Source organism: Halichoerus grypus, chromosome X, assembly GCF_964656455.1.
Source record: "Halichoerus grypus chromosome X, mHalGry1.hap1.1, whole genome shotgun sequence".
In the NCBI taxonomy this organism is placed as follows: Eukaryota; Metazoa; Chordata; class Mammalia; order Carnivora; family Phocidae; genus Halichoerus; species Halichoerus grypus.
In genome coordinates this window covers 31,492,360-31,516,622 of record NC_135727.1, presented here as the reverse complement: position 1 = coordinate 31,516,622, position 24,263 = coordinate 31,492,360, and the positions used below count along the sequence as shown (strand labels likewise).

Genomic DNA, 24,263 nt, shown 5'->3' with positions numbered 1-24,263 from the left:
ACACACACGAAAAATGAAGCAGCCCGATCTCCTCGAAGCAGCCTGATCTCCCCTCCCGGATGCGGCTGCACCAGCAACATCAGCTGCGGGCGGAGCCCGAGCGCTTGCCACTTCCCCCCTCTTCCCTCGTGACCCTCGCCCCCCCTGCCCTCCTCCCTCCCCCGGCACACACCCTTCCTCGCCGGACACACCCTCCGACTGGGGCCCGTCGCGAGCCGAGCCGGGGGCTCTCCAGGGGAGGGAGCGGCCCCGCCGCGGGGCAGGACGCGGAGCGCGCGGGCGAGCAGCGGAGGGAAGGAGGGAACGAGGGAGGAGCCGGGCGGGGAGGGAGGAGCCGCGGGAGCAGCGCCGCCGCCGAGCTGCGATGTGGCCGGTCGGCCGGCGGGTAAACAGAGGGAGCAGCCGCGGCCGTGGCCGCCCCGGCCCGGGGCAGTGAGTGCGCCCGCCGCGACCTGCCCGCCGCTGCCATGGCCGAAGTGCGCAAATTCACCAAGCGGCTCAGCAAGCCCGGCACGGCGGCCGAGCTCCGGCAGAGCGTGTCGGAGGCCGTGCGGGGCTCCGTGGTGCTGGTGAGTGGCCGGGGCACCGGGCGCCCTGGGGGACGCGCTCCGGGCGGGAGCGACGGGGTGGCTTTCCGCGCGCGGGGCCGGGGCCGGGGACTGGAACGGCGCCGGCGGCGGCCGCCCGCTGCGCCCCGCGCTCTCTTTCTCCGCTTCAGTAAGTTTGCGCACCAGCCGCCGCCTGCCGGGGTCCGAGTCCCAGGCGCCCGCTGACAGCGCGGCGGCCGCCCGGCGGCGGCGGAGGCTTGCGCCCGGCGGGACGCCGACGGGCGTTCGGGGGCTCGGCCGGCTGCGCGGGAGGCGGGCGCTCGGAACCGGGCCCCCGGGGGGGGGGGAGGCGGCGAGCGTGAGCTGGGGAGCGGACCTCGCCTGCCCTGGAGCCGGCACAAAGAGCCGGGGACCGGGGCGCGACGAGAGCCCGATTCCCTCCTGCGGGCACCTGAGGCAGCCGCGGCGGAAGGATGCGATGAGCGTTTTTGCATACACACACACACACTCGCGCGCGCGCGCGCACACACACACACAGACACACACAGACACACACATCGTGTACACAAAAAAAGAACCCCACCCAAAAAGCCCCGGGCTCCCAAGCTCGGGCGGGCGGTGAGAACAGAGGAAGCAGAGCGACTTCCTCCCGCTACTGGGGAGAGGGTGGTGATGGGTGGCGAAGGGGTGCTGCTGCTGTGGCCGCGGAGGGAGGGAATTGCAAACAACGGGGTTCCGGGGCGAGTGCGCGCGCGGTCGGCCGCCACAGGGCGAGGGTGTCCCCGGGGACCCAGGAGCGCTCCAGAGGCGAGGAGATGGGGCCGTGTTTGGGGGATGATGGTGTGTGCCAGTCCAGGGATGGAGGACCGGGGAGGGGGCGGTAGAGCCCCACCGCTCACGGCCGGGGGTGCCTCCTAGGCGGCAGGGCTGGGGGATGGGGATTTGAAAGCGCGTTGACCCCCCTGGGAGCCCTCCATCGCACCCTCAGCCTCCTCCGGATTGTCTGGCTCAGGAGGAAAGCGGACGGGTGCTAACGGGCACTCGCCCCTTCTGTTTTGGAGACACTCGTTGCCAATTTCCTGGACTAGAGAGCAAACCCTAAATAAGCCATCAGACTGGTTAATTAGTGTTTGTTTTGTTACTTTGGGTTTTTGTTGTTCGTCCTCGTTGTCTCCTCTCCCTCTACCTTAGGGCCGTCTCGTCTGCTGTGTTTAAATTTCACCATTTAAGTGTGGGCTCTTTTTGTTCCAACAACTTATCATCGGAAGGGAACTTCACAGCTTTTCCTTGTAATTTTTCTGTTCATCTTGTAGAATCTGCGATAAAGCCAACATTAAAGGGAGGCCAGGGGCTTGATCCCAACAGCGGAGAAAGTTGACATTAGTGGGAGTTCTGGAGGAGGATCAAACGTAAAATGTGTACCTTTGAGATAAAGATCTGATCCCTAATAGCTACAACTGTGCAAAGCCAAGTGACTTTAAAGAAATCTCTCTATCGTGGCTGGACCCTTGAAAGTTTAATCCTGCTGTTGAGCAGATCTAAAACCAGACCTTTAATGTTGTTTTAAGGGACTTGGCTTATTGTGTGTCTCACTGATTTTAGAATGAGGTCCTGTTAGGGTCAGACTGGAACCTCGACTGTCATCACAGCCAGTTTAGAGAGGAAGGCAAGCTGTGCAGGGCATTTATACCGGGGCTCTCATCTTGGGTGATTGCTAACAAGTGATTCAATCTGCCTAGCTCAGGAAAACGCTTTCCTAAATTTGGGAAGAAAAAAACCTCGCTTGAGCAGGGGTGGCTGGCCCTCCACTGCATGGTAGGAAGGGAACATGATGTGGACACATGGTCTCAAGAGAAGAAATGGGCCTCGGCAAACCTCTGCTGGGATTTGACCAGCATCCGACCTGCCGCCCTCAGCAGCAAAACGTTAATATTAGCATTCTTGCCCAGGCTTTTAGGTTTTTTTGTTTGTTTTAAGATTTATCTATTTATTTTAGAGAGACCGAGAGAGAATGGCAGGGAGGGGCAGAGGGAGAAGGAGAGAGAGAGAGAATCTCCAGCAGATTTTCCCCACTGAGCACGGCTCCATGAGCGAGCGCGGCGCGGGCCTCGATCCCATGACCCTGAAATCACGACCTGAGCCGAAACCAAGAGTCGGGCGCCTGACAGACTGAGCCAGCCAGGCGCCCCAGGCTTTTAGGTTTTTAAAAGGATTTTGTGTGGGCACAGGTGCAGCTGCCCCTTCCTGACCATTGGCTCTGGGGCAAAGCTGGAAAAACTGTTAGTGGGAGCAGATTTTTCTGGGAGCTGCACCAGCCTGGTTTACTTGGGACTGAGTGCACAGATGTTTACGAGGCAAGGCACCGGAATGATATTTATTTACTGCTCTGGTACGTGATCCACATTGAGATTTGGGGAGTTGGGGGGGGCGCGGGGGACAGATTGTAGGAATCCAAACCAGTGAATATCTATTGAGCCTTTCTGCCACGTTCAAGACACAATGTTAGGTGCCCTGTAGTTATACGTGAATGTGGGTGCCATTTTCTTCATTTGTTTTTATTAGTTCCAGCCTGGGTTGGGTCTTTGTGTTTGTCAATAGGACACCCAGATCATTTGCACCTTGGCGAATGCTGTTTCTAAGCAGTTCAGTCAATGAAGAAATAAGGAAACAGCCTTAAATGGAGTGGATTCTCCTAACTGGCTCTTTCTTGGCTCCTGCTTCTCTGACACAAAGAACCAGTCAGCAGTTAGTAAAGCCCTGGGTGGCTGGAACGCAAGTGGACCCTGTTGCAGCTGCCGCCATAACTTCTGATTCTTTTCTGATTTAAGCCCCAAAGTGTTTATTAGGGACAGCTGAAGGAGGATTTACACTTGCTGCTATAAACCCACGACACTCGCATTAGGAGTCACACACAGGAATACCTCAGAGGTCTGTGGGGTCGGTTCCAGACCACTGCAGCCAGTGACTATCACAATAAAGCGAGTCAAATGAAATTTTTGCTTTCCCAGCGCATAGAAAAGTTACGTTTACACTGTACTGTAGTCTGTTGAGTCTCAAAAACAACGTAGATGCCTTAATTAAAAAATACTTCAGTGCTAAAAAAAAATGCGAACCATCATCTGAGCGTTCGGTGAGTCATAATCACTGATCACAGATCACCGTAGCAAATGCAATAACCATGAAAAGGTTGAACTACTGCAAGGAGTAACCAAAATGACACAGATAGGAAGTGAGCAGGTGTTTTTGGAAAGATGGTGCCGATAGACTTGCTCGATGCAGTTTGCAACAAATCTTCACTTTGCAAAACATGCAATTATCGGCGAAGCACGATGAAGCGAAGTGGGATAAAAGAAGTTATGCCTGTATTTGTAGGATGTCACGAGGGAGCCGTTCCCACAGCAGATCACGCTTTCCTCCGCTGTGTCGCTTGCTAGAACTTGGAAAACCCTCCAGACTGAATAAATATCCAGCAAATACACAGTATTTCCTGTTTAGATGGGGGTTTTGTCTTGTTTTGTTTTTTGGATTTTTATTTTATTTTTTTAAGATTTTATTTATTTATTTGACAGAGAGAGACACAGGGAGAGAGGGAATACAAGCAGGGGGAGTGGGAGAGGGAGAAGCAGGCTTCCTGCTGAGCAGAGAGCCCGATGTGGGGCTCGATCCCAGGACCCTGGGATCATGACCTGAGCCCAAGGCAGACGCTTAACGACTGAGCCACCCAGGCGCCCCTGTTTTCTGGATTTTTAAATTTTTTTTATTTTATTATAATTTTTACAGTTATACCCTTGTTGGCATGTTGCTACCATCGTTCAGTTTTGCTCAGTGTTTGAAGAACTCTGAGGGCCTGGGCTGTGTAAAGCATGTGTGCGTGTATTCACACTTTCATTCAATTATTAGTACTTCCACGACTCTCTTCACTAAATAATGAAGCAGGCTGGGAGAGAGACCGGTTGCTGCATTTTCCTTGAAGTTTGGCATTTATACGAAGGTCAGTTTTAACCGAGGGAAAGGGATAATTATAGAATTAACCATTGGCCGAGATTTCCCAGGAGGCGCTTGAGGAGAAATATTATAACCTGAGAGTGTATGTGATTAAGAGAGAAGTGTTTACATATACACACATTTAAAATGCAGAGTTTTAACGGTGTTTTTGTTACAATTCAAGCTATAGCTATTTGTGCCGGGGGTGGGGGTGTGTGTGGGGGGACACAGAGTCATTTGGTAAACCTGTCGTGTTTTAGCTGCCCTTAAGGGGAGTCGTTGTGTCAGCCTGGGAAAGTCGCCTGGTAGGTGTTTTAAATACTCTTTGCCTGCTGCTGCCGAACTCACCCTCCATTCCTTGTGCGCAGAAGGATCTGGAAAGAGTTGCTAGATGTTCCGGGCTTTAGCCCCTTGAGGCAGGATATTTCCTTGGCTGGCACCAGCTGGATGTCATCTAATAACCCTAGTAGAGAAAAACTCTCCAGAAGCCGGGAATGGCTGAAGAGTGGCCACAGCTGTTGAAACCCCGACCCACCGCGCATACAGCTACCTTTGCTTGGAATGTGTGTTAGGTTCGCATGTAGGGAAGGCCTGGAAACGAATCGGCTGTCCTGCTCCCTCTTCCCAGGGGATTTTGTGGAAAGTACCATAACATAGGACCAAACAACTTAACACAGTGAAATAAAGCTGGTTGGAATGGGCTTCTTGACCATGCGTTTCCGGTTCTCAGACCTAGCTAGGCTCTGGCTGAATGAGCTTCAGGACAGTTACCCCCTTTGTTGGGACCTAAACAAGAAGTAGGCTCCCTGCTCCCGTGGGCTGCTCCCGGTTAGGGGGCCCCAGGGCAAGCCACCCCTGGAGGATCTGTCCAAAAGCCCAGGGCGGACTTTGCTGTGAACCCTCTTCGAAGCACCAAATGGCAGAATTTGTCTTCCAAGACAAACATGTGCAACAAATCTCGAGGTTGAACCTTTTTTCTAGTCTAATCCTCGTTAAGCCTCCTTTTTTAAACGTTTATTGCTTTGTTACATAGTAAATGCATGTTTGTTGTAGAAAAGGTAGAAAACCAGATGAGAATAATCATCTCATTACTATAAAATCCTAATGTGTATAGGTCAAGACCCTTTGATCTCTGTGTGTATATATCTATGACAGCAGACGAAAAAATACCAAACTTTAAAATAATTTTTTCGCTTATTAATATCCTATGAATATTTGTTTCTTCACTTCAGTCAATATAAATCTACATAATCGTGTTTAATGATGGCCAGAAATTCCACCATGAGTGTACGGTAGGGAATCATACTTTATTGTGTGATAGTTTGGTAGTTTCTAGTTTTGTGGTGTTAGAGACGTGAGTTGTACGAGCTGCTAGACACCTGTGGCCATTTACGTTTACATTAACTTAAAAAATTGGCTCCTTTGCACTTGCCACCGCTCAAATACACGTGGTTTTGCGGCTGCCATATAGGACAGCGCAGACATAGAACGTTTCCATCATTGCAGAAAGTTCTTTTGGACAGCACTGGCATAAACATTAATGGATGAGCATCTTTGAGCAGGCGTTTTCAAACTTGCTAGATTGTCCCTTCAGGGGAAATTTCCAGCAATGGAATTGCTTGCTGCAACATTAGACACATTTTTCGTATGAAAAAGCCCTCTGATGGGACGCCTGCGTGGCTCAGTCATTAAGTGTCTGCCTTCGGCTCAGGTTATGATCCCAGGGTCCTGGGATCGAGCCCCGCATCCGGCTCCCTGCTCAGCAGGGAGTCTGTTTCTCCCTCTTCCTCTGCCTGCCGCTCCCCCTGCTTATGCTCTCTCTCTGTGTCAAATAAATAAATAAAATCTTAAAAAAAAAAAACCCTCTGAGAACAAACTGGTGGTTGGTTACCAGAGGGGTGGGGGGGGGGTGGGTGAAATCAGTGAAGGGATCCAGAGGATACTTATTGTGATGAGCACTGAGTCATGTATAGAATTGTTGAATCACTGTATTGTACATCTGAAACTAATGTAACGCTGTATGTTAATTATACTGGAATTTAAAAATAAATTAATTAAAAGGAAAAAAAATGTCCTCTGGAACATACTGTCAAATTGCTCTGCAGAAAGTTGTTGGCATTTACTGTTTTATCAGAATGGGCACATGTTCATTTCCCCTCTCCCATGCCAACGTTGGTTATTAATATTTTTTAATCTTTGCAATCTGATAGGAGGTAGGTAGATGATACAGCACTGTTCTAATTTGCATTTCTTCGGTTACTCTTGAACAGTTTTTCATATGTTGATTTAGCCATTTGTATTTCTTCTTTGGGGGATTTGAGTGAATCTTCTTACAGACGTTATTTCCTGGTTTGTAATTCTTGCAATAACGGTCTCAACCCCAAGACTGTTTCGATAAGTCTGGGGTGGGGCCAGGCATCCGTATTTTTTAAAAACTACCCGAGGTGATTCTGATGTGCCCAGAAATGCTGATCTAGACCACTGGCCCGCTCCAGGCAGGCGTGCCCCCTGCATATACCCCTGACAAGTGAAGACTTAGCTTCGCCTTCAACACGCCTAGTCTGTTGGGCGGGGTATACTAGAAAAGGCTCTTGAGCTGAAATCGACTCCCTTAAGTTCTGCCACCGCCAGGCCTAGCTCTGCTGTTTGGAGTCACACAGAATATGTTTGCTTCCTCTTTCACATGACAACCCTTCAAATATTTGGAGATATCCACCATGTCATTTTTTTTAGAGGGGCAGAGGGAGAGGGAGAGAGAGCATCTCAAGCAGGTTTCATACCCAGCACGAGCCCGACAGGGGCTCGATCCCACGACTCTGAGATCAGGACCTGAGCCGAGATCAAGAGTCAGACGTTTAACCGACTGAGCCCCCCAGGCGCCCCAACACCATGCCATTTTTCACAAAAGCCGAAGAGACTTCATTTCTTTCCTCTATTTCTCACATGACTTGGTTTCAAAATTCTTCACCATCATGGTCATCCTGTTTGGGCTCTTTTCCAAAATTTCAGTGTCCTACTTAAAACGTGGGAGGCAAGAGCCCAGTCTCAAGAGTCAGACCTGGGCTTGAATCTGGCCTCGGTCACCTGCTTGCCTTGTGAACCGAGGCAAGTAACCAGATCTTATTTTACTCATCTGTGAAATGAGAATAAATAGCACCTACCTTGTGTGGTTCTTAGGGAAGATTAAAGAAGGTAGTGTATGGAAAGTGTCTGATGTATAAGTGATTCATAATGGTTTAAAAAAAAAGAGCTGGTGAAACAAAGGTATTCTAGAAGGGTCTATCACAGATGGGGGAGGGGGCAATGTTTCTTGCCCTTTCTAGATATTGGCCAAGAAGTCTGGGGCTGTGCATTCATCTCTATGCCCAGTGCCTCACCCAGTGCCTGGAATGCAGTGGGTACTCAGCGGAAAAGACACTGGCAGCTGTATGTAGGATGGACAAGGTGTTGGGTGACTGGAGGCCAGGTCACTAGTTAAAATATAGTCACATAGTTCCGGAGAGAGATAAGAAAGGCTTACCTGAGGCAGTGAGAATAGAGATAAGGGGGAGGATGTAAGAAGTGTTTCAGTGATAGAATCAGCAGGATTTGGGGATTCTTGAAGGGGGAGGAGAAGGGGGAAGGAAGAAGTGGGAGGGAAAGAGGAGAGGAGGTGGAGTCAAGATGGCGCTGAGGTTTCTGAGCCTGGGTGAATCAGAGGCAAAGCGTGTTTGGTGATAGGGGAAAGGAAAAGAAAATGAGCAGCCTCATCCCGAGAGGGTTGTCAGGACAAAACCGGGTTTCAGCTAAGTCAGGCTTCATGTGGAGAGAACATTCTAGGGAATGGCTGAGCATGTAGTGTTGTGTTCTGGCAAGAGGCTAGGGTTCTTTTTTTTTTTTTTTTTAATAGCTTTAAGTAAGCTCTAAGCCCAACGTGGGGCTTGAACTGATAACCCTGACATCAAGAGTCACATGCTCTCCCAACTGAGCCAGCCAGGCGCCCCAAGACTATGGTTCTTGAGGGCAGAGAAGTGTTCCAAATGTGATCAGGAAGGGGAGGAAGGGTGGGGGGAGGGCTGAGATGAGATTGTAGGCGAGATTAGCTGATTAAAGAGGTTTGCACCTTTGGGGGTGATTAGGGAAGTGGGAGGCAGGGCGTAGAGGACTGATCTGGAGGCCAGCCCCAGACTTCCAGTTAGAACAGAGATGGGAAGTTAGGTCACCCCCTGGGCAGCTCCCCCTCCCAGGGTTTGAGCTGCGGAGAAGGGGGTTGCATAGGATGTTTCCTGCCCTGAAGGGACTCACAGGTCCGGAAGGGAGATTAGATGTATGCAAATAACCCAAATGGAGAAGACAGAAGTTGGCAGAAGGCTAGCGATTCTGCCTTCTGCGTTCAGTTAGTGACATCATTTCTGCCTTCCCTCCCCCTCCCCCACGTTCTTTTTTTGTGATCCTTAACGTTTTTCAGGAGTTCGGTCCTTTACAGGTGCCAACAGTGTTAATCAGGCCTTTGCTAATGAACACTGTTCTATGGCATTTCCCACATTTATTTGACTATAGAGGCCTTTTTTTTTTATGGGGTCGGGGAAAGTAAGTGGTAATGTCTTAACACTCAGATTCGTCTATAGTGTTAACATGTGTTAACTCACCTTGGCATTCCTTTACTTGACCTCCATGGACCGGAGGAAGGGCTTGCTACCTTCCCAAATCCTTAGTACTCCACCTCAGAGGAACCCCCCCACCCCTTGCTTGTTTGTGGGAATTCAGTTCCAAGGAGTCATTTACCTACCTGGGTGTTACTTTCTTCTGAGATACAGAATCATTAGTAAGGCCTGTTGAAGAATTCTTAGTATTTTGTTGTTGTTGTTTTGTTTTTAACACCGAAAGGAAGGCCAGAAACCACGGGAGGGAGAAGGAGCTAGAGCTGTTTCTTCTTTTCTATAAATCCAGCAGTAATTTTATGATCCACATCTCTTTGGCATTTAGATCTCTTGGTTTCCTTTAGCTTCTGTCAGGAGTGCGGAGCGGGGGAGGGGGGCTCATGGGTAACATTGGCCTGTTGCTTTATAGCCACCTAGAGATGCCTTTTTGATTCTTGCAGGGCCCCACCCTGGAGGCTCAGGGCAGTAACTGGGGCAAGTCTCCTTGAGCTCCCTAGCCTGGAAGCTAGGGCTTGGGAGAGCAGCGTGATGAGGAGTGGGATCTGGAAGGACACGGCCCAGGTTCAGAGTTCAGCTCGGCTACTTACTGGGTGACCTTGGGTCAGTTATTTAACCTTCTTGTGTCTTGATAACCCCTCCTGTGGGCTTGTTGAGAGGCTTAAAGGAGTCGTGGCTTGCGAGGCACTTACCACGGGCCTTGGCACGTGGCTCGGCCAAGTGCTGTTGGCTCTCATGAATATTCCCATGCTTTCTGGTGGGCAAGAAGTCTTTTGGGTATGTATCACAGGTCACCAGACAAAAGTAAACTGGCAGAAGGGAAGCACGCCCCCCTGGCTTTTTTAGTTCCTCGCTCCAAATCATGCCCCCTCAAGGTGAGCTACGTGGCGCAGCCAAGACTCATACCCTTCCTAGAAGAAAAAACGGGCAGGTGTAAGCTAGGGCTCTGGACCTTTGGCAATTCTTGCCTTCAAACTAGTCTGATGAGTGAGTGGGAAGGCTGGTCCTCTAGTAGGGAGGAACACCCCGGCCGGTGCCAGGGGAGAAGGCCCTCTGTCTCGGGAGCTTGTGTGCGAGGCCTTTGGCAAAAGCACTGACCTTTAACAGCAGTCTGTTCAGAGTGGTTGATGCAAAAGGAGGGGTTAGAGGAGAACTGAGCTCTGTATGGAAAAGTAGAACTCCAAAGCTCTTTCCTTTCCCTCTCAAAACTTTATTGCCATCCCTTTCACTCATTAGTCTTCACCTTAAAAAAAAAAAAAAAAAGTGAATACTGAAAATCAAATTCAAGTGCCTTTTTAAAGATCTATTTTGGAAATATGCATTTTATTGGAAAACTCTTAAAGCCTAGATGTCTCCTAAGCAATGAGTGTGCGTTATATTCAGCTCTTCTGGTTTTGTGGTAGCAGGATAAGTTCTATTAGGAATAGTGCGTACAGGTTTCCAGCACAGTCGATACGATGGAAAATATGGCAGCTGGTTCCAGCGACATGTGGTTTATCAATTGTCCGCGCGCGACCTCGCACAATCAGGCCTAAATTTGCTATTAACGATTTCCTGCAGTTGTTCTCCACCTTATTTTTGTAGCCCATTGAGTTTCTCGTTCCCAGGAAGTTGTATTTTTGTAGTTCCTGACAGCTTCGGTTGGATCGTATGTGTTTCAAGCCGCTGAGAAATGGTTCGAGGCTATTCTGATACTTAAGAAGCAGTTTTCCCATCATGTCTCTTTCCTTCACGACTGAACTATTTTGCCGGGTGAGAGTTAACTAAGAAGTCAAGTGTTCTTCCAAACCTCCGAGACAGAACATCTTTATGTGAAGTGTTGCAGTGAAGTGTGTCAGGAGGCTGGGGAATGCATTTGTTGGAAATAGTTTTTAGACGATGAGACCTTGTATGTTTATAGCCCCGGGCTTACGAAGGGTTAAAAATGTTGTTAGACCTATGACCTGGCATGTTATCACAGGTCACCATTGAACACTCACCACGTTGTTCCCACCCCTGTTGTGGGGAAATGGGGAAAGAGAGACGCAGGCTGTAGGCCGTCCATCTTTAAAAAATCACAGAACAGGTAATGAACTCCAGGCATCTGTCTCCTTTGGTGTAATCAGGTAAAGGAGCCCTCGCTTCTGGCCTCGAGTCCCCAATAAATCAGATGGAGGAAGCTCTTTTTGTGTGGTTTTGGTGATGATCTCCTCTTCCTCCTTGGGAAAGCTTAGGTCTCTGAAGTGGGAAAATAAGAGGTGAGGACAAAACCAAAAAAAAAAAAAAGATGGGTGGGGTTGTTATTGAGAAATGTGGGCAGGATCCATATAGATTTTTCCTTGCCAAAGTAAGCCTAAGGATTTTGAGAACTGTTTGCAATTGGCCGTTCTTCCTTTCTTTGCTATTTGAATAACTATATGGAAAAAAAAAGAAGTCTCCAGAACACTGGCTCTGCAGAGGTACCTGGGATCATATTCACGGAACTGTTTTATGATTTGGGGGGGGGGCGGGTTAGTGCTGCCCAAAAATAACATCTGTATGTCTCTCCAGGCCTTTGATATTAGTAGCTTAGTTTTCGCACTTGAGGAACAGCCAGCTTCCTGCTTTGCGCCTTGCAGGACCCAGTGTCAGTACTCACAGTGTGCGTAGAGAGTCGTGTGGGCATCACCAGTTTATTTTCCTAGCTTAACAAGGGCCTCGTGCTTCACCGCAGTAAACGGTTTCCTGGAGACCCGAAGGGGGGAATACCACCTGTGAGGTGCCTAACTCCCCACCAAGGAATAACTTCAGTCCAGGAGGCCACTGAGTCAACTGTTGCACGAATGGAACAACAGCATTATTTAAAAGCCCCTCATGGCCAGGGGCGCTCCCTGTGCCCAGCAGAGGGTCTCCATCGTGCTCTGTGGCTTTAAAAATAAATAAATAAATAAAATGAAAATAATTTAATCTTCCTAACGTGCTATCATTGGTATTTTGCCATCTTACAAAATTTCTAAAGTGGCTTCTCCACTACCGGGGGCCGCCATGACTGTCTGTGGAGGAGTTTGCTTCTGTCCGCCCATCGCAAATGAGCATTCAGGCAGAACGCTCACCAGGAGAGCCAGAAGAGAATTCTGTAAGGCTCCTGACTTCAGTTCTGCAATGGAAGCCCGGCTTTCTCTCCCTGCCTCCCTTCCTTCCTCCTTCCTTCCTTCCCCCTGCCCCGTCTCTGGAGCTACTCTGATGTTCACTGCTGGCTCAGCACCGTGCCAGGCTCAGAGACCAGCCTACGCCTGAGGTGACATCAGAGGACTCTGAATCCAAAGCTCAGGTCCTGGGCCTCAAAGTCCTGTAGGTTGCTGGGTGTTCCCTGTATTTTTTTTTTTTTTTTAAAGATTTATTTATTTATTTGAGAGAGCAAGAATGAGAGAGAGAGTACATGAGAGAGGGGAGGGTCAGAGGGAGAAGCAGGCTCCCTGCCGAGCAGGGAGCCCGATGCGGGACTCGATCCAGGGACTCCAGGATCATGACCTGAGCCGAAGGCAGTCGCTTAACCAACTGAGCCACCCAGGCGCCCGGGTGTTCCCTGTATTTAAAATTCATTTCCGGGGCGCCTGGGTGGCTCAGTTGGTTAAGCGACTGCCTTCGGCTCAGGTCATGATCCTGGAGTCCCTGGATCGAGTCCCGCATCGGGCTCCCTGTTCGGCAGGGAGCCTGCTTCTCCCTCTGACCCTCCCCCCTCTCATGTGCTCACTCTCTCTCATTCTCTCTCTCTCAAATAAATAAAATCTTTAAAAAAAAAAAAAAAATTCATTTCCGGTCACCAGGTTTTATCTTCTTCCTGGTCCCCTTACGTCACCATCCCAGTCATGGTGTCCTTGTCTTGCCCCATCCCCTGTATCTAACCCCCCTGCCTTGGCTTTCCAGCCAGTTGCCCAGTTCCTCTAGAAGTGAATTCTGGTCTTCTTGCTCGTCCTGAGGAGGGCTGCCCCACCCTCACTGGGACCATAAAGCAGCTTGAGCTTGGGGCGCCTGGGTGGCTCAGTTGGTTAAGCATCTACCTTCAGCTGAGGTTGTGATCCCGGGGTCCTGGGATCGAGCCCTGCGTTGGGCTCCCTGCTCAGCGGGGAGTCTGCTTCTCCCTCTGCCCCTCCCTCTGCTCGTGCTCTCTCTCAAATAAATAAATAAAATCTTTAAAAACAAAAACACCCCAGCTTGAGCTCAGCATGGTGGGATTAGTGGGCTGAAGGGGTGAGCGTCTGCTTAGAGAATTCGGGGGAGGCAGAGTGCCCAGGATGAGGAGGCCCAGCCAGTGGCCCTGCTGAGGGTTGGCCTAGACACGTGGCCTTACTCATTTCCTATGGCTGCTCTGACAAATTGCCACAAATTTAGTGTCTCAAAACATTAATTTATTCTCACCGTCTGGAGGTCAGAAGTCCAAAATGGGTTTCACTAGGCTAACGCCAAGATGTCAGTCAGAAGGCCCCACTTCCTCCAGAGGCTCTAGGGGAGAATCCATCACCTTGCCTTTTCCAGCTCCTGGAGGCTGCCTGCATTCTTTGGCTCACGGCCCCTTCCTGCATCTTCCAGCCAACAATGGCTGGTCAAGTCTTTTTTACATCATGTCACTCTTGACACTGCTCCTGTCATCACACCCCCTTCTCTGATTTCACTCTCCCGCCTCCCTCCTTCCCTTAGAAGCGCCCTTATGATTACACTGGTCCTGCCTGGATAAGCCCAGATAATTTCCCCAACTCAAAATCCTTAATCACATCTCCAAGAGTCCCCTTTGCCACGTGAAGTAACATAGACACGGGTTCCGGGGATTAAGATGTCGGACCTCTGTGGAAACCATTCTTCCTCCCACACAGGCATTGCTGGAGGTTGAGGAATGGTGGGATCCCGGGGTTGGGTTCGCCACGTGGCTACTTGACATGGTGGAGGAGGACCAGGGATCCAACGGACTGGTAAACTGCTAGCCAGGTGTGGAAGTCTTCACAGAATTCAAATGAGGAAGCACAATCCCTTTTGAGATTTTTGGCTGAAAGAAAGCCATACAGGTCTGCAGTCTGCAATTTCAATTTGGATGTTTTCTTAAATTCTTCATAATTAAAACATTTTTTCCCACACAAAACTCCCTCAGTCTGGAGTTCTTGTAAGTGGGTACTGCTCTCAGACTTGAGGTGTTTCAGGATACAAGCTGGCCAGACACTTAGCAGGCACTTGGCCAGCTTAGGCCTATGGAATTTTCCACCCCCAGCTAAAGAAAAGAGTAGTGAGGTGTGTGTGTGTATGTGTGTGTGTGTGTGTGTGTGTGTGTGTGTGACCCCCCCCACCCCCCAGATTTTGTTTACAAAATCTACAGGGACAAAAGCTGCATTAACCATCTTCACTTTCTCCAGCTACATTTTTCCTTTCTTTCCCCCTCTTTAGGAAAACAGTTCCAATTCTCCTTATCAGCGATCTCACTGAAAACATTCAGATGTTCTCAGTGGAATTAGCTTAAAAATGGTTTCTAATGTATTCATGTACTACCAATCTATACTAATCTATAAAAGATGGAAGAATTGTTAACCGGAGTCCTGTTTCAGTCTTCTGTAGAAATTGGTGTTTTTTCCAAATGATAGGCTCTTTCCCTTCAGCCTGGCTTATTTTATTTTATTCTGTTTTATTTCATATTATTTTCCTGATTTACTGCTTTCTGTTTCAGGGGTTTTTCCTTTTTTACTGGCCCTCATCTGAACTTCATGGCTTATGGGTAGTGTGCTTTCGATCAATGAGCTTCGTGACAGAGTTGATGCTTTAGAATTCTGGAACGTGTGGGACTGTGGTGTATACCAGAAGGAACTAGAAACCGAGTGTGTTGTTGGAGAGGAAGCTAGAGCGAGAGAGAGAGAGGGGGGTGTGCTGAGCTGTGGAAGGTAACTGCCTTAGCTGAGAGAAAAGATAGATACTTTCCTTCAGTGCGTGCCAAAATCTCAAGGGAAATGCTTTTAGAATGGTTGCTTGAACTGAAGCAGAGAATCTATTTCCACTGATTCTTGTTAAAGGATTAAATCTACTTAGAGCAAGGTGGAGAGGATGGGGGAAGGCAAGACAAGGACTTAATCTGAGGAAACTAAAGGATATAAAAAAGTTCAGACTGAAGGGAGGTTTTGGTTTTTGTTTTTGTTTTTCATTATAACAGACCAGGAGACCAGAGATTAAAATATTAACAATCTTGAATGAGGGTAGCAGTCTATTTTTAGATTCAGACAGGAAGAACTCAAACCCTTCAGAAATTGTACCAGGTAAATGGAACAGTTTTCTCAGGGCCCACAGGGGTGAGTAGACATTGATTCAGGGGATGGAGGCGTTGTACACTGTGAACTTGCATCATTCCGGAACCCCCATGAGTTAGTGAAGGAATGTAAAGGATACTGGGGTGCAGGTCTCCAAGGTCGATGGGAGTCAGAGACTTGTGACCGCTGGAAACGTGTAGAGGCCAGATTTCTTTTGGGAGCCAAGGGTGGAGGGCCTGGTGAGCCGGGTCAGCCTGCCCTTACTTCCTCTGTCCTCAGGTGGAAGAAGAGTGAAAGCCCCCCCACCCTTCCAGACCCACGGTCCTCAAGGCAGCAGACCCTCCTAGATGGGAATGGTAGCAATGGCTGTCCCTCTGAGCCCTTGAGATTTTCTCTGAGACTGGCTTCCTCTTACTCGACTCTGTCCTCTCCCTACCACGTTGCTTTCTTCCCCTTCCCACCTTCTACTACCATCTAACTGTTCTCCCCTCCCCGTGATTTTCCTCAAGTGTAGCTGTTGGTGGCTTTCACCTCTCTGCACTGCCACCTTCTGGGAAGATCTGTGTATCTGGCTCCCTGGTCCAGCCCCAGCGCCAGAGGCCTCCCATAGCCAGTGCTTTGCTGCTGCCTTCCGCCATGCTCTGGGGAGCTTCATTCTGTGGTGGACACGCTCCCACTCTCCCTTTCTCCTCTTTTTCTCACCTCTTCCTTCCCCCTCTCCCCAGCGTTTGGCCACACAGTGTTCTCCAGGGGACAGAGCCATGTTTATTTTTTTTAACCTTTTCTTTAGCCAAGGATGGAAAATTCCAGAGGCCTGAGCTAGTGATGGCCGGGTGCCTTTTCTGGAAATCCAGTGGCCTGGATGCCAAGGAAATGTCGTGGAGCTACACGTCTGGCAAGGTTGTCCCCTAAAATGTCCTGGCTTTGGATTTAGTTCCAACTAAAAGAAGTGGAGGTTCCATCTGCAGAATTATGGAATAAGAATGAAGAGTTTAGGAAATGAGATAATTAAAAAAAAAAAAAAAGAAATGATATAATTACAGATACAGAGCCCAGTTTACGTCACTTTGTTTTTTTCTTCTGGGTTTAGTTGGGAAAGAGTGGCCTTTGGCTTAGTAGACCTTCCAAAAGTGAAGCATGACAAAGTTCCTGTAGCTTAATTTAATGGAGGATTTTGTTCTGTTGGGGTCATCATTTGGTACGTTTCAGAGTGGGTTTCCTGAGGAGCATCCTCCCCATTGACACCAGATGGAACTGAGGAAGTCCATCCCATCGTCCTGTTTCTTGCTCCCTCCCCAGAGAAACCATTTAAGCAGGATTTCGTCCGCATGTCCCTAGTGGTATAACAAATCCGAGTGGATCATCTGGACAGTAAGCAACAACGTTCTTGTCTTGAAATAGCCAGAAAGCCGCCGCCATTCTGCTGCCTCTCAGTTGAATGAGGGAAAATGACGGAATCCTCAAACCCAGAAAAATACGAAGCCTACCTGCATTGGCTCTCCGTTACTCTAAGCAAGCACCCAGATTTCCTAGTGGGGCCTTCACGCCCCTTCCTGTCCGCCAGTAAGGCCCGGCCCACCCTTCAATTCTCTTCTCCCGCCACATCCCTTCCCGCGGTCTGGACATGGGCCACACTGGGCCGGGGCTGCTCCCCAAGCACACTTGCCCCCTCTCTCCCCTCCCAGTGCCTTTGCACATGCTGATTCCTCTTCCTGGAATGCCCTTCCAGCCCCTTCCCTGCTCAAGGGAATCGGATCTGCCCTGCAGGGTTTAGATCCAACGGCCATCTCCCCCCCACCCCCCCCTCCATTTGAGCAGGCTTATCGCCTGCTACCAGTTGTATTGATTTCCGGGGGCTGCCGTAACAAGTTACCACAAACTGGGTGGCTTCAAACAACACATTTGTTTTCTTGTAATTCTGAGGGCCAGAAGACCGAAACCGCTATCCCTGGGCCGCACTCCGTCTGGAGAATTTAGGGAAGGATCGGATGGGTCCCTTGTCTCTCCCAGCTCTGGGGGCTGTCAGCGTTCCTTGGCTCATGGCTCCGTCACTCCAGGCTCTGCCTCTGTGACCGCTTGGCTTTCTCTTCACTTGTGTCAGATCTCCCTCTGCCTCTTTCCTATAAGGTCGTTTGTGATGGCTTTTGGGGCCCAACCCAGTAATCCGGAATGATCTCACCTCGAGACCCTTGATTTGTGTAAGGACCTTTTTTGCAATAAAGGTAACGTTTGCAGGTTCCAGGGATGAGGATGGGGGCAGATCTTGGGGTGGGGGGGCATTTTTTCATCCTACCACGCTAGTTCTCCAGCTTTAGGGAGAATTGCGTTCATTCTGCTCCAGAGCTGCGGTTGACCACTTCTCCTGCCCATTAGAATGTAAATGCCTTCTGGAGCTGGCCAGAGAGTGAAAGGAGCTCATGCGTACTAGCCAGATCTCCAGCAGCACCCAGCCAGTCCCCTGCAGGTCTGTGTCGCCTCGGGCACCCGATTTAACTTGGTGGAACTTCCTTGTGCTCCTTTGTCTGATGGAGGTCATAGTATCCACCTGCAGTGGGCCTGGCGGGGCTGTTTATAACAGCAAAACGAACAACCCACCCCCACATTTAAACACCCTCGATGTGCAAAAGTAAGGGATTGTGCAAAGGTCCATCCATACACCAGAAAACCGTGCAGTCATTAAAATGGCATCTAGATGTATTATGGACGTGGAGAAAAGTTTAGGTTATGGAAAAGCACGATCGGCTTTTTGTCAAATAGAGCACATGTGCTATGTGTGAATGTAGTTACTGAATCCCTCTGTACCCTCAGTTTCCTCATCTATAAAACGGAGATGATAGTTCTGACGTCAGTGGGTTGTTGTAAGGATCCAGTAAAATACCACCATAAAGCTCACAGAACAAGGCCTGGGACATAGCAAGTGCCGAATAAATGTTGTTATATTCAAAGAAAACATTCTTCGAAGGTGTGTGTGACAGGGTGTGTATATTTATAATGTATGTATGTGTATAGCATATGAATAGTATGGGGGCGCCTGGGTGACTCGGTCGGTGAAGCATCTGCCTTCGGCTCAGGTCATGATCCCAGGGTCCTGGGATCGAGTCCCGCGTCCGGCTCCTTGCTTGGCGGGGAGCCCGCTTCTCCCTCTGCCTCTGCCCCTCCACCCACTTGTTCTCTCTGTCTCAAATAAATAAAGAAAATCTTTAAAAAAATTAAAAAGTATGAATAGTATGTATCTCTGGATGGTGGGATTATAAGTTTTATTCTTGCTTTGTTTTCTGTTCTGCAGATGTTCATTTATTTTTCACGGAGCATGTATTATTTTTATAATCAGAAAAAGTAGAATTCCAGACCAGTTCCATACTTACCTTTCAGGCTTGCTGTATTTATGTGTCATGTATAAATATATATGTGATGTGTAATATCTGTATAATTAGCATGATGCTATTATTATTAAGATAATTTCTCCACTAATCCTGCTGTTCCTTGCCCACTGTTTTTGTACACCTCACATTCTCGGTCTGTTGAATCAATAAGTTGAGGATGGTCTAGAAATTAGAGACTTCAATTCCCATTTGCTTTTTATTCCTGTCTGCTGAATTATTCCCCAGTTTTTGATCACAGTGCATTCTCTACAAAGTGAAGTTTCAAAAGGTATATATGTATATACACTTAAACACACATGATGACTACGTATAACTGTATAATGTTTCCTATTTTTTTTTAAAAAGATTTTATTTATTTGAGAGAGAGGGTGCACGAACAGGGGGAGGGGTAGAGGGAGAGGGACAAGCAGGCTCCCTGCTGAGCAGGGAGCCCAAGCAGGGCTCCATCCCAGGACCCTGGAATTGTGACCCGAGCCAAAGGCAGACCTGCTCAACCGACTGAGCCCCCCAGGTGCCCCTGGTTCCTATTTTTTATTTTTTATTTATTTGTTTATTTTTAATTTTATTATGTTATGTTAGTCACCACACAATACATCATTGGTTTTTGATGTGGTGATGGTTCCTATTTTTTAAAATAAACTTTGAGAGGCAAAAATGCCTACCTTGAATTTCCTGAAATGTAAATTTAAATTGCTCTCAACCTCCTTGCATGTGAAATGTGCCTCAGGTTGCTGATAATCGCAGTCATCCCTTGCTGCCATTTAATCGCAGTCATCCTTTGCTGCCATTCATAATATCAATCACTAGAGGGACTTAAATTTCAAGTAAAGCTAATTAATAGGCGATATGCATGGATACTGCAGAGATTTCTGGGTGCAATTTTCCTGATTTTGCACATGCTGTATCTCCGTTCTTTTATTTAAAAATAATCGTAGGCTTCTTGTGGCTTTGAGAACACACGGATGGGAGAATGACTGAGAGATCAAGAGCTTTGAAATGGAAGGTCTTGCCTCTGACATTTAAGATAATTAGATTACGGTGCGCAGCTTGGTGAACGGGGCCTTTCTCCCTGGGTACACAGTATGCCTTTCGTCTTCCATCAGCACGCACGTCCTTGAGTTCCTTTCTTTCTCGTGGCTTCTCTTCTTCTGTCTTCTCCCCGCTCCCTTTTCCGTTCCTCACTTCCTTCCCGCCCCCCACTCTGATCATTATGTAAAACTGATATAGAAAAATCGATTTGTTGTATTTAAACTGGGTTTGGGATAGTTCTTCTTCATCACTTAAAAAGGAGGAGCGTGGGAGGCCCGACTAGGCAGAGCCCGGAGGATTTCCGAGGCAGTGGGACTATTCTGTATGATACTGTCAGGGGCGATACACGCCGTCAGGTGTTTGTTAAGACCCGTAGAATGGACAACACCAAGGGTGAACCCTAATTTGAACCGTGGACTCTGGGTGATGATGATGATGATGATGGGCGAGCAGAGGTCCGTGGGCTGTAACTAATGTACCTCTCTGGTGTGGGGTGCTGATCGTGGTGGAGCTGCTGCTCAGTGTGTGTGGGCAGGGGGTACATGGGAACGGAACTCTCTGTACTTTCTGCTCAATTTTGCTCTGAGCCTAAACCTGCTCAGAGAAAAAAAAAAAAAACAAAAAAAACCCTGTCTATTTTTAAAAAGTAAGATGCACGAAGTATGGCGTTTTTCCTTTTGTGAAAAAGAAACTTAAATGCAGTTCTTTTGTGTGTCTGTGGACCACTCATTTCTGCTGCCCGTCAGGAGGTCTCGTTTTCTTGCCCCATCCCTGCTAGTTTGCAAGGTTGTTTTCCCAGCTCTCTCGCCAACGGGTTTGGCATGATTTTGAAGACCAGCCAATGTGGACTGAACCCTTTGAAGGCTGGGGATGAAAAGTGCTAGGTAAAAGCAAAGCAATTGTGGTGGTAGAATGGGGGTTGATGAGTCAGAAATGTGCAGGTCCGGCTCCTCACTGGGTGACCCTGGAGGCCGCGCACCGCACCCCCGAAATGGGTCCTGGAAGCCGAAATCCCGGGGTGAAGACGTACCTGCTAATCAGATTCAGGCTTTGGTACAGCTGTGTTTGCTCTGAAGCCCACGTGCAAATCAAATCATTTAGCATACATTAGGGGAATCTGATTTTTGAATAAACTTGATTGGAATCCTTTGGCAAGGCGAGGAATCCTTTTGTCATGCAAATGAACACCCACTAATTTATATCTTTTGGAAGGTAGGATTTAATGGTCTAGGTTTTTCTAGCTCCCGTGCCATTTAAAATCAAATTGTTTTGGTGCCTTGGAGAGCAGAATCGCTCTGGGAAGTTGCATTAACTCCTTCAGCCCTGGGGAAGCCATTCAGTCAAGTGTTGTTTCTGGGAACTAAATAATACCCTTGTCACCTGAAAGATTTAAAATAGCCTTTGTAAGTGGCTCCTTAGTCTCTGAGAGAGCATGACTCATTCCTTCATTGTAACCTGAAAGAAATCCAAGTGTCAGAAGACGCTTGGGGAATGGACTTGAATTATACTTGTAAACATCAGTACTAGAAGTTTTAAATATTAGGAAATCAATATGATATGGGTTAAAAGTTGATGGTTGGAGTCAGTATATTAGGATGTGGCCCAAAGAGCAAGGGGTGAATTGGCAGTCCTTTCTAGAACATTCCTTGGGGAAATGTTTGCTGGCTGCGTTCAGGGTTTTGAGCTCCTGCTGTACTCTGGGTACCATAGGTTGTCTTATTCTTTTGTCCAGGGAGCCCCCCCCGCCACTGCCCTCACCGCCCCCCCCCCCCCAGCGCCCTGACCCCCTGCATTTCTGACTGCCCTGTGTTTACACATGGCCTCATAATGGTGCTTCTGCCGGCTTTACTGATGGTTGCTGCCCTCCTCAAGCAGCCTTTGGATCCATCTTCTGCACATGACCAGTGGAAGGAAACAGTGTATTAGAAGGAGTCTTACGTTAGTGCTGGGAGAGAGAGCGCATTCCTGCACCTCTTTAAAACCCATGTTCTTGACAATATAAAATGGGGCTGTGGAGGGTGCGGTTCTCCAAGCCTGGGTCAACCTTTGCCTTTCATTGACCTCAGTGGATGCCACTTAATGGAAAAATATGATCAGGGTTCACCCTATGGAATCATTGCTTAATATTGTAGATGACTCATTGGAACTAGTGTGTTAGAAAATCACTTCCAGATGTGTAGCAGAAACTTTTCCAAAAGGAAGAAATAAACTCTGGAAAACTGGGTTAGTTTTCTTTTTTCTTTTTATGATCTTAGGGCCAGAATCAAATCTTCCTGTATATGGTTGGCCCACATGTATTTGGAGTTCTAAGCAGCCGGACCCAGTTCACTTACTTTTAGACTGGCACCCACAGAGGTGGGGGGCTGCCTTCAGCCTGCCTCCCTATCCCCTCCCCGCCCTCTGCCCCCGCCCCCCATCTCCCATCTCCCCTCTCCCAAGGATGAATGGTCTGGAAGCCTTACCTGGTCCCTCAGGCACTGACCTCATTCTTTATCGTTATCAGCAAACATTTATGGAGCATTCCCCTGCGAAGGCATGTTGCTAGGTACTGGGAAGGATGGGAGGACTATCCTGCTGGAGAACAGCACAAGTACAGGTAAATACTGCAGAGTGACCGAGCCCATGAGCTCTGGTTGTCAGCATCTGGGTGGAAGTGTCACTTTCTAGTTGTGGAATATTGGGAAAGTTACTTAACCTTTCTAAGTCTCAGTTTCTTTATCTATCAAATGGGCACGCTGGTGATAATAATACCTACTTCCTAAAGGAAGTGTGAGACCCAAATGAGATGGTCCATGGTAAACACTGGGCGCCGGCTAAGTGTCAGCCATTATTATTTATCTAATTTGCATCCCCCTCCCATGTGTTGTGTATGTGTGTGTGAGAGAGAGAGGGAGAGAACATGAAAAGTGAGTTGTTGACTGATGCCCTCCAGGAAACAACCAGTGTTTGATTTTTTTGATTCCCTTTAAATGGATTTCACTCCAGGGCACCTGGGTGGCTCAGTCAGTTGAGTGTCCGACTCTTGATGTCGGCTCAGGTCGTGATCTCAGGGTCGTGAGATCGAGCCCCGTGTTGGGTTCTGTGCCACATGGAGAGCTAGCTTGGGATTCTCTCTCTCCCTCCCCCTCTGCCCTCCCCACCCCCATGGCGTGCGTGCACGTGCGCTCTCTCTAGAAGAACAAAAGAAAAAAGGATTTCACTCCACCAAAGAGAATTCTCTAGCTTCTCCTATTCAGTGATGTATCAGTTGGGCCCTCTTAAAAGAGGTCATGTGTTATCTCCTTGGAGGCACCAGATGACAGGTCTTGCAGATCACGCCATATAGTCAAAAGGAAAATATTTGTAAGTAGCCCAGTCCGGAGCCCTTGCAAAAGCCAAGCCTGCTTCAGCAAGGTGTTTTTGGGAAATAACAATCTTTTTTTTTTTTTAAAGATTTTTTTATTTTTTATTTGACAGTGAGAGAGCACAAGCAGGGGGAGCGGCAGGCAGAGGGAGAGGGAGAAGCAGGCTCCCTGTTGAGCAGGGAGCCCGATGCGGGGCTCGATCATGACCTGAGCCGAAGGCAGATGCTTAACCAACTGAGCCACCCAGGCGCCCCTTGGGAAATAACAATCTTCTGTTTTCCACCCTGCTTATGTTTTCACAACTTACCTCTCACAATCTTGTATTGGAGTACATTGCATTTGTAGTTTTGTTCATGAGTCACAAAATGCCTTTTGTATAATAGAATGTGATAACATTTCCAAGGCTTGAGAAAGTCATCCAACAAGGCAAAGATCATAACCGTTCCTGTTCAATAGAAATGTATGTCTCCATTCTTTTTGAAGAGTTAAAAATGGTTAGGAATTTGTGAAGCTGCCACAGAAAAACTCCAGAGGTGGTGAAGAGTATGCACACCCGAGTTCGACGGCCCTGCCTGGAATCCTGACTCTATTAGGTATTATTTTTTAAGAGAGAGAAGGCTGTGGGGGCGGGGCAGAGGGAGAGAGAAGCCTAAGCAAAGTCCTGGCTGAGCACTGAGCCCAAGGCGGGGCTCAATCTCACGACCCTGAGATCATGACCTGAGCTGCAATCAAGCATCTGACGCTTAACTGACTGAGCCACCCAGGTGCCCCCTGACTGTATTTGTTTTCTATGGCTGCATGGCCTATTACCACACATTTAGCAGCTTAGAATAACTTCTTATTTCATAGTTTCTCTGGGTCAGAAGTACAGGCAGGGCTCAGCTGGAGTCTTTCCTCAGAGTTTTGCAGGTGTTGGCAGGGCCGTGTTGTCATCTGGAAGCTCAGGGGCCTTTTCCGAGCTCCTTCGGGTTGGCAAAGCTTGGTTCCTTGTGGTTGTAGGACTGATTGGTCCTGTTTTCCTGCTGGCTGTCAGCTGCGAGTGGGGGTGGCTCTCAACTCGCAGAGGGACACCTTCGGGTCCTGGCTGCATGGGCCTCTC

At 48.5% G+C, this 24,263-nt stretch overlaps 1 protein-coding gene across 6 annotated transcripts in view; it reads left to right on the top strand.

The window, feature by feature from the left end:
• The first annotated feature begins 337 nt into the window (after positions 1–337).
• The window catches only part of DOCK11 (dedicator of cytokinesis 11), a 185,620-nt gene continuing 161,694 nt past the window's right edge, over positions 338–24,263 (top strand). For 2 of the 6 annotated variants that reach the window (XM_078064090.1, XM_078064087.1), the window contains exon 1: positions 359–569. In XM_078064090.1, coding sequence (XP_077920216.1) covers positions 468–569 — 102 coding nt within the window. In that variant the 5' untranslated portion in view covers positions 359–467. Of the gene's footprint in view, positions 570–24,263 lie in introns of all 6 variants that reach the window. The other 4 variants (XM_078064092.1, XM_078064093.1, XM_078064091.1 and 1 more) reach the window with 4 other exon arrangements.